This window comes from Furipterus horrens, unplaced genomic scaffold (genome assembly GCF_987537825.1).
Source record: "Furipterus horrens unplaced genomic scaffold, mFurHor1.1.pri manual_scaffold_1, whole genome shotgun sequence".
Lineage (NCBI taxonomy): Eukaryota > Metazoa > Chordata > Mammalia > Chiroptera > Furipteridae > Furipterus > Furipterus horrens.
The window spans coordinates 33,278,596-33,289,657 of record NW_028327171.1 but is presented as its reverse complement, the minus strand read 5'-3'; the positions used below and the strand labels follow the sequence as shown (position 1 = coordinate 33,289,657).

The 11,062-nt window shown below is 33.9% G+C and overlaps 1 protein-coding gene across 1 annotated transcript in view; it reads right to left on the bottom strand.

The window, feature by feature from the left end:
• Positions 1-300: 300 nt before the first annotated feature.
• SEC62 (SEC62 preprotein translocation factor) overlaps positions 301-11,062 on the bottom strand; it is a 29,083-nt gene continuing 18,321 nt past the window's right edge. Inside the window, exons 6-8 of the mRNA XM_090273664.1 lie at positions 10,126-10,186; positions 7,767-7,886; positions 301-3,516 (exon numbers count right to left, since the gene is read on the bottom strand). Of these exons, the coding sequence (XP_090129790.1) occupies positions 3,047-3,516; positions 7,767-7,886; positions 10,126-10,186 (651 nt within the window). The 3' untranslated portion in view covers positions 301-3,046. The remainder of the gene's footprint in view (positions 3,517-7,766; positions 7,887-10,125; positions 10,187-11,062) is intronic.

Genomic DNA, 11,062 nt, shown 5'->3' with positions numbered 1-11,062 from the left:
TCCTCTCTGACTGAAAATTTTATCTGGATGGAAAAGCCATGTGATTTAAGTTCAAAGGGTCTCTGGACTCGGTTGGAAAAATTGGACTTACTCAGAAACTTGCAACTAAATGTTGCAGACATTAGCTTTTAAGAGTTTACCAAAGAAGACTAATTTCTTTGTGTAGTTATCCTCATATATATGTACTAGAGCAGGATTTTGGCTATTGAAACTCTGAGGACATACTCAGTAAGGTTGTGAGATCCCTTCTAATACATGTTGGTGATCAAGTCTGTCGAAGAAGTAAACAACTCATCAGAATTCATTTTCTCTTTAGTTTATTGGTCTTGGTTCCAACAGGAAACAGATGCTTCTTAAATTAAGATACTTTGGGGAGATACTATACAACGATGTGCGGTTGGGGACCCACGGGAGGAAGCGCAGTAGCTTCAGCAGCTCCATACTAGTAGCAGCAGAGCCGGCATCATCCCTGGCCAGAAGGGAAGAGAACAGGGAGAGGCAACTCAAGAGGAAAGCAGTGAAGGGAAGTTTGCAAGTGGTGACCTCTGACTGCTGATGCAGCCCCACTAGGTAAGGCAGAAGAATAGGTACCCTGACCATCCTCAGATCTCTGGCTAGGGCATTCCTTGGTCAAACCCACCCAGAAGTCAGGAGGCAAAAGAGCCCACTGCTGTGGTCCATTCATCAGTCTCGTGGGGCAGAACACCGGCGGAGCTGGAGAGCTACAGCTAGCTATCCAGCACATTTGGCAAATCCCTACCATAGCACTTACTACACTATTTGATGGTCCAAGAAGGCAGAACTGTATTTTTTATTCATGGCTGTGCCTAGTAAAATTCTGGTACATGGTAAGAGGTCAGTATTACTGAGTGAATGAACAAAGAACTGAAATGTTGCTGAACAAAGAGTAGAAGCAATCTATCTACTACACACAGTAAGGAACTAAGTACTTTTAGACAGAGTGGATATTTAAAATGTTACAGAAATACTGGAGCATGATCCAGCAATAAATTCCATTCTTTAGATATGTCACAGCACCCTAGTATAGTTAAGTACAGTCGATCTTCACTATTAGTGGATTCCATATTTACAAATTTGCCTACTCTTTTAAAATGTTTTGTTTTCACAGTCACATGTAGAGTGGGGAAAATTTTGACTTGCCCAATGCATGTGTTTCCAAGTTGAGGTTCACAAGGTGACATACCAGTTTCTTGTTTCACCTCTCATCTTGTTAATAAATGTCCTTTGCTCTATTCAGTGTTTTTGCATTTTTGGGTTTTTGATGATTTTGCTATCTAAAATGGCCCTCAAATGTAGTACTGAAGTGCTGTCTAGTATTTCTAAGTGAAAGGAGGCTGTGACATGCCTTAATGCAGGAAATATACAAATTAGATAAACTCCATTCAGGCATGAGTTTATAGTGCTGTTGACCATGAGTTCAGTGTTAGTAAATCAACACAACAGAAAGACACCTCAAACAAAATTGTGTATTGTTGGTTGATGAAAATGTGACCATTCCCCCATACACTTAAATCAATAAATATTTTGCTAGGACAAAACTTTAAAAATGATAGATTGCAGCCTTGATAGAGTTGCATTAACACCAAATAGCCACATTTCTGTCCACTTACAAGAAATACTATAAGGAAGCAACAAAGCTATGTGTAATAAAATGTGTCAGTGTACAGAATTAGAAAAATTTTACATCTTTAGTCAAACACTTAAATAAGAAACAGCCTAAAGGCCCACACACGCCACCTATTTCAACTATAAAGCAAAATGCTCTCACTGTGACTGAAAGAAAATAATTTAATATTCATGATCAAGTTTATAAGAGTATAACTCCAAGGAATGATTATGCTCATAAATAAATGCAAGATTTTACCAAAGATTTATAACTAAGATAAGCAAGACACAAAATCAAACTGCAAAATTAGCCCAAAGCAATTAGAGTCCAATGGTTCTATTATGTTTTCTTTTATGCTCTTTATTTTAAATTGATATTTTAGAACAGTTAATTATCTTTCATAACAGTGACTCCTGGTCTGATAATACAGTACCCCACTTCCGAATGTAGATTTAAGATAAATCAAAATGAACATTAAGGCGTACAAACAGCTACTTGAAATCTGTTCGTATTTAATAAGGATCGTTTTAATTCATTCAAATACATGGAATGTTGGCACAAAACTTGAAGCTGCTGTAGAAAGATCACAGATGTTCTGTGGGTTATTGAAACTTCCATTTCTCTAAAAACATACCATTAAATGGTCTTAATTTTACAAATTTAAGTGTTAAGAAAATGTCTAAATAATAAGTAACAATTAAAATAAAATGTTTATTTGTAAATTATATACAGAATACACTTTACTCTATGACAAGGAAACGGGAAGAGGAGTCGCTCGCTTCCCCAGTTGGAGATGACCACCTTTCGCTGAAGCACATGTACAGACCAGTCTGGATTTCCTAGGTTGGAATAGGAGAATTGGTAGCTAAACTAAAAGTGCTATTGCAGTATTACTAGTTGGCTTGTTTCCACAAAATGCTTTTGTACCCTGTTAACTTAGAATCTTAGAAATTTCTTGGTGTAATTTTATAATCAACAAAAGTTAACTATCAAAAACAATGAGTTTACGCATTTCATTTCAAAGAAATTTGAAATGGCTACATAACAATTACATAATTTGAAATGTTGATGTTTCTTTTTTATCCCTTTTATTTTGATTAGTCTAACAGTAAAAAGCCATATGACTATCAAAAATGCCATTAATCTAAATGTCAATGTGGAAAGTGCATCTTTGACAACTATCAAAATTAATGAGACCTACTTACTGTAAAATTATCAAATAGATAAAACTTATAAATGGCTTCTGAATGTACCAATAATAGTACTCTATGAAATGAAGGACTGAACAGTCCTTGGATGTCAAATACACTTCAGTGAATGGATTTAAAGAATGCTACAAATGTCATGTGTACATTATGATGATCCTCCAACGTAGAAAATCCAACCTCTTGCACTTTTTTAGTCCCCAAATTAGGAAGATTATGATTTTTCATGTGAAGATTTAGTTGTTTCCCCATCATTCTCATCTTCTTCCTCCTCTTCACAATCCCCATCTGTTTGTTGTTCCAGTTCCTCTTTTGTGATCATTTCAAAATCATTCCCATTTCCACTACTGTGCTGGGACCGGTCATCTTCCCTCCTGTCACTGTCTGTGTCAGAATGCCGTTCTCCACCTGAGCCTTCTGTTCCATGATTTCCTGGTCCTACTTTTCCTTCCTCATCTTCCTTTTTCTCACTGTCTGACTTTTCCTCACTGTCGGACTTTTGCTGCTTTTTGGTTTCAGATTTCTCATCTTTCTTTAAGTCTGCTTTTGGTCCTTTATATTCATGTGTGTACAGAGGCCTGAAGGAGTCAATGAAGCCCACATCAGCAGTCAGATTTGGCAGGAACCAGAAGTGGTGCCTTCCTCCAGTTATGAGCCAAATGATAAGAAACAGAATGCAACGAGCTGTGGGAGAAAAATTTCTCTAATTGAATAATTCAAGCATTGACTTTGATAGCAGGATATATGTTAATAAAAAAACTGGGAAAACATTCAGTTATTATTTATATATTACATGCTCCTTAAATTAAACAATTAAATCCTGATTAGTTCAGCAGCTATCACAGTATTCTAGGCACAGAGCATTCTGCTCTGAACTTGAGGGCCTAATTCTACAATGCCATTCAAAAAATTATGTTTATGTTTTTGTCATCTGGGTACTGTTTCATAGATGTACACTTATGATTTATGCATTTTGCTATGTTATAGTTCAATAAGCATAGCCATCAGCTGGATGTTTAAGTATGCACAAGAGCATCACATAAGAAAAATGAAATAAATGTGAGTAAAGAATGAAGGTATCTTAAGAAGCCTCTATAAAAGAAAAAGCAGGTCTGCATGATGACTTGCTTAAACCCTAAGCACTTTAGCCTTTGTAAGGCAATTCCTCCGTAAAAATATATATTAAAAATTACACTTTAATGGCCCTGACTGGGTAGCTTAGTTGGTTAGTGTCATCCCCATACACTAAGGTTGTGGGTTTGATCTCTGGCAGGGTACATACAAGAAGCAACAATGAATGCATGGGTGAGTGGAAAAACAAACTGATGTTTCTCTCTCTCAAATCCATAAATATTTTTTTAAGTATACGTTTATGACTGTATTGGTATAAATACAAATATAATCCTGCACAGGATTCATTCCTGTATGCATGTATACATATTATTACTTCTGATTTTAAAAGAAATGAAAATGAAAACACTTCTATGGGTCCAAGGCCATGTGCCTGCTCTACCTAAAGCATAAGTCTTCTAAGTAAAAACTTTTGAACAATAAAAGAACATTTTCCTAAAAGTTCTAATTTCTATTTTTATTTTTTTAATAGAGAGGATGGTGAAGAGACAGATTTGTTGTTTTACTTATTTATGCATTCATTATTCATTGGTTGACTCTTATGTGCCCTGACTGGGTTTCAAAGCTTCAGCTTCATTGTATCAGGATGACGCTCTAATCAACTGAGCTACCCGGCCAGGGCTTCTAGAAGTTGTAACTTTAAAAATTAAGTAATGAAATAATGTCTGCTTTTTTAAGGACCAACCCTCTCCCAATATTAGGAAACAATATAATGCTAATGAAAGCCAGATCACTTAAACAAATAGCGTTTGTGGTTACTTTTAAAGCAATATATGACAAAACTGTGGTTAGTAAATGAAAGAATTAAAGAACTTTAAAGTTTATTGTAATGCCTTACCACAAACATAAAGCCCAGTATTTCATATAGTTTTCTCTTAATTTACCAATTACATTGAGCTGAGTGATTTTCCTCTTTTTTAAAAAAGATTTTATTTACTTTTAGAGAAAGGGGAAGGGAGGGAGGAAGAGAGGGAGACAAACATCAATGTGAGAAACAAACTTGGACACTTGGACCAGTTGCCTCTTGAACGCCTCTAACTGGGGACCTGGCCCACAACCCAGGCATGTGCTCTGACTGGGAACTGAACCAGGGACCCTTTGGTTCACAGACTGGCGCTTAATCCACTGAGCCACGCTAGCCAGGGCTCCCTTTTTTATGTCATAATAATTATGTGCATGTAATCAACTAGTCAATTATGACAGGTTTTTGGTTTCTTTTGTTTTCCTTATAGACAATTATATCACTGTTTTCATATAAGGCTTAAAAGAAGCTCATGTATGCTTCTTCCATTATTTTGCTTTGGAAAAATAAAAGGAAATGGTTTTAGCTGTCTTGACTTTTCTGAGGTAGTAATTTCTACTTTCACACAAGAACATAAATATTCTGAGAGACTCTACACATTAATATATTATGGTATAAACAGAAAAGGCAAATATGCTTGAAATTATGATTTAAGAATAAATTCCACTAATAAAAAAATGAACATATTTTAAGGAGGCTGTATAACTTTTTCTTCAAATATAATTATAATGCTGTGATAGGCTTTATAAAACTTATTATTAAGACAGATGCTTCAAAGCCCTGGCTGCTGTGGCTCAGTGGATTGAGCGTCGGCCTGTGGGCCAGGTGTCGCTGGTTCGATTCCCAGTCAGGGCACATTACTGGGTTGCATGTCAGGTCCCCAGTTGTAGGCACAAGTGAGAGGCAACCACACAGAGAAGAAAAAAAAAAAAAAAAAAGACAGATGCTTCATAATAAATCTTGCCTCAAATCCAAGAAAAAATAGTATAGAAATAGTACAAAAAAATCTAAATTCTTACCATATCTAAAATGCCATAGCAGAATTCTAATATATTTTATGGTTTTTCTCTGTGTGATGTTAGATTACCAGGGGCAAAAGGGGAAGAATCATGGGAAAACCACTGTGACGTATATTGTCATACTGTTTCTATTCTAAAAGTGACAAATTTAGAAAACTGCTGAATGTCTTATTTTAAATGGCAACATTAATAATACATATTCAAAGTAGCACCAAATATAATTTTGACATATATATATGTGTATATATATATATAATACTTCATAGAATAATATAAAAGAAATATTCAGTGAGCTATAGATCAAAATTATTTGAAAGTATGTTTGGAACTGCATTTTCTAACAAAAATAACAAAATGCTGCATTTATTTTCTGGTTTAATTCACAAGATAATTTAATGCACAATGCTATTTAAACCCATAGAATATTTAAAATTTAAAAAATTATAGAAAATACAACTGAAGAAATAAGAATTTTAAAGAGCAAAACAAGATAATAACCATAAATTACTGTGAATAGTGGTTTAAGTAAAAGATAAGGAAGTGGGTTAATTCTATTCAGTGGAGTTAAACCTTTGCTGAAATTTTCAAGCATTTAGGAATCGGTGCCAGAAGATACCAACTTATATCTAATGTGAGATTCAAGTGTATGGCCTTTCACTCTTGATACACTACCACAAGCTACTACCTTCACAGTCTTAGGTACTATGCTGTGTTACATGCAGAAGCCTCAAGGGATTTTTATCAAGATCACTAAACTAGACGAAGGGAATAAATGAAAGACAGGTGGAAAGTCTTCACACAGAGTCAGAGAAGAGGCCCATAAGCATGATGACTTGAATGAAAACACAAGATGAGCTCCTGGGCGATGGATGGTGGCACCAACTCAGGACATTCCATGATGTCCATGATGAAGGGATGTACAGAGGGAAATCACTTAGGGCTGTATGAGTAATACTTTATAAACATAAGAGTCGAGATCACAGAACCTCAGAATAACATGCACACACTTCAGATACTCTTGGTGAAATTATGTCCTCTAACAACAGATATTAATATTAGATCAATAATGTGGGTCTTTGATTTTAATTTTTATACAGACTAGGATTTTAAGTAAAATAATATTTGTTCGATTTTTTTAAGTAACGTGCTCATTGTAAAAAATACAGACAAGTGTAAAAAATAACGTTAAAATCATTCAGACAAGTGTAAAAAATAACATTAAAATCATTCATAACTACTACCACTATTTATATTTAGGTGCATTTCCTTCCAGTCAAACCCTCAGCACTATTTCCCATTGCAAAAAAAATCTTCCTAATTAAATAGGAAAAACCCATTTCATTATCTTAATTTTACTGTTTGATTACTAGTGATAAGCATTTTTCATGTTATTAATCACTTATTTATAATTTCCTCTTTTGAATTGGGGTTTTATATTGCTTCATTTTTAGCTATGAAAGACATCCAGAAATATAAAAAAAAATGTTTTCTTGTTTATTTTTTAAAAAGCATTTTAAAACTCCTTAATGAATCTAGAATTTATTTTGGTACATGGGTATAAATTGAATTTTTTCTAATGGCAAATCGATTGTTTAGAATCATTTGTTAAATATATACGTAGAATGTAAACACTTAATACAAGTTTCATTTGTCAAATGTTTTACTGAAAATATTATGTCTAATAAATGAACCACTGTAAAAATATTAACATCCTTGTGATAGCTAAATTTTAAAGCATATCAATGTGCAGATTAAGCCATATTAAATCTTTTTCTTCAGAACAGACCAAATCTAATCGTGCAGATATACTTACTACTTTAAGCCTGAGTCAAATTTGGGATATGACCCAAAAAGTAGGCCCATATACTTCTTGATTTGCCTACATTAATTCTGGTATTACACTTTACTGAAGCTCCAGGCTACAGTTCTAAATGCTCAACATCTACCTTACTGAAATCAGTTTTACTAATAGCAATACTTACCAACAGCAAGGAGAAGAATGCTGGCTACAAAACAGCCTGCACCCACACTGAGGTAATAAACACCTACTCTCATTTCTGCTGGCCAAAGTGGGAAGAGGGTGGCTGCTATCACTGCAATCACTGGAACAAGAAATGACAAAGTTACACAGATAACTTTTAGATTAAAAATTTAAATGACTTGGTTGAAATAACAATGAATATATTCCTAGGGGAGGGGAAACTGAAACATAAACATATTGATATATATTAAAAATTGCCATTTTTATAGGTAAAAAGATAGTCAATCACCAGCCATTTCCCATAATTCAATTTAACATTTTAATGACTGTTCTTAAACCAGGTTAGGATTTTTCTAGTATAAATTACACATAGTTAAGAAGGAAGTGCTGTCAAAAAATGTGACATTGTTAGCTCCTTAAATGATGAACTGCTACTGGTATCCAGCAATGTCTACTTTATTTTTTGACTATAAGATATCTGGCTACTGAATAGGGGAGCTTAAAGAAACAACAACTTAACAATAAAGCTAACCAAAAAAAAAAAAAAAAAAAAGAATCCACAGATCGTCCCTAGAGATTCCGATTCTGGGGTGGAGCTCTGACAGTTAAGCTATGAAAAATCCCTATTTCTTTCCCAAAGTAAAAAAATTAAATTAGACCTGTCCACACTATATAGGAAAATCTTAAAAGACTAGGATATTAAGTAAAATAATATTTGTTGGATTTTCATGGTATGTAATACACTCATTATAAAAAATACAGACAAGTGTAAAAAATAACATTTAAATCCTTTAAAACTACCACCCTATTTATATTTAGGTGTATCTAGGTGGTGATACAGACAGTTTCCGGTAGTTCAGGAAACTGTGTACAGGCCTCTCCAGTTTTTTTCTAAGTACAGTGAGACAACATTGAATAAACATAAGAAATCAGCAGTCTGGTTATTAGGTCTTTAGAGCAAAGGAGATCAGGATTCAAATTCTAGCTATATCATTGAGAAGCTAAGTAACCCTGGGCAAGTTATCTAATCCCTTTGAGGCTATGTTACTTTATATTTAATATGTGTCTGTTCCTATTTTTTAAAAGGTTGTTTTAAGGATGAAATGAAACAATGCATTTAAAATATTTAGCGAAGTTACTAGTACATAGTAAGTGATCAACAGTTATCAGATATTTGGGTTGGAACTGTTTGAGTTTCAACCTTGAGAGTTATTTTGAATAGCATCCTATGATACCTTACTAATCAAGCTTGTTTGTTTAACTGACGTCTTTTTTTTTAACTTGTTAAATCACCCCCCCCACCTAAATAACACATAGCCATGGCTACAAAAACAAATAAAAACTAAGTAAAAGCTATAAAGTCTTTAACCAATTCTTTGTCTACTCCCCAGAGGTTAATTAGTATTATGTTTCTTATTTGTACTCCCAGAGACTGACTATATAAAATTAAAATTAGCTACACAGAATTTCTTTCTATATTAATAAGCTTATACTATTCTTACCCTTTGGCAACTTTTTTTTCATTTAATTTATTCTAGATACCTTCGTATCAGTACATCTTATCTAAATCTTTAAAAGCTGTATTGTATTCTAGTGGGCAGTTCCACCATTTTCCTACTGAAGAACTTGAATTATTTCCAGTTTTATCCTATTAGAGACAGAGACAACAGTGCAACAAATACTGAAGTACATGTACATCTGTGCAACAGAGTACAGCACAAGATAAATTCTTTGAGGTATAACTGTTAGGTCAAAAGGCACAGGCATTTAAAATTTGGAAGAAACTTGCTAATTACCCTCCTAAATATAATCTGAGGGATTTGGATTAGAATAGATAGCACTGTCGATGCACATTTCTGAATAGATTCTTTGTGCAACTGTACTAAGAACAGTCATGGAAAAAACTCCTAGAAGTAGAATAGCTGGGTCAGTGCATATACATTTAAAATCTGAAAAGGTATTGCCAAACTACCCTCCATAAAAACAAAAACAATGGACATACCATCAACTGTTGGAGAGTGTTGTTTTTTCCCAAGTGTTGGACCTTCACTAAGACTAGGCACTATCAAACGCTGCAATCCTTTTAATCAGTGTTGCTTTAATTTGTATTTATGAGTATGATTAAGTATCATTCATAATATTGGTCACTGTATTTTTTTATCTGTGAGCTACCATTATCTACCAGATTGTTAATCTCGTAAATATCTTTGCTTTAATGTGTTGTAAATACTTTCCTCATTTTATCATTTATCCTTTGACTTTAAAGTATACTTTTAAAAATAACTATTTTTTGTTAAATATATTTCTTTATGGCTTCTGCATTTTTATTTTCCTTTCTAAATTTTAGAGACTATACTTACCAAGAATTAATCCCATGACAAACGTTTTAAAGTGAACTGGGTCATAGATCCACACAAATACCTAGAAGAATCAAGAAACCACAGTGCTTTCAGTTTTAAGGTCGTATTAGAAAGTTAAGCTTAATTCTATATTTTAGATCTTCTAAAAGGGTAACTTCCAGCCTGTTAACATGAGAACTTCCTTTTGAGGCAAACAAATTCCAAAGACCTTTCCTTCAGTAATCATGTTTCTTTTGGTGTCCATTCAGTTAGAAATTTGTTTAAAAAACTATACATTCTGTAATGCACTTAAATAAATTTCTACATACTTACATGCTTTTAACAATTTGTTCATGTGTGCAAACCATTACTTATTCAACTTGAGGACCAATGATTGTATAACTTTTTTGTCTTTGTATATACACTGGCATGAGTAGAACCAGTTTGGGCTAAAAGCACAGTTAAATAGTTTCCAGCCAGGCCTATTACAGACCCAGCAGCTCTCAACTCCACCCTGTTCTTTCTCACTGATGAGATACAAAACCAAAAACAAACGAAAGAAAACCATTATTAAAGATCATGCTTAGTGAACATAAAGCTGCTGTGACTCCTTGCAATAATTTCATTGCTTACCTCCCCACAGAGGGTCTGTAGCCTGTAAACTGGGAACCACTGCTTTAAAGCTAAATTTACTTTATAAAACAGAAATTGACTTCATTCAGAACAATCAGAACTCTGTTTAATCACTGTCCATAAAATTCCTAGATTTCTCTCTTAATTTCTATAAATAACAGTATTCTTCCATTTCCTGATTCTATTTTGGACAGAACTCTTTGTTGTCTTTTGACTTGGTTCTACTTCTAACATTGGGGGTTCCATTCTTCTTTTTTTAAACTCTGAATATTTCCCCTGGAAATGAGATCTACTTCTGCCAGTTAGCATTCTAAAAAAACAAGTT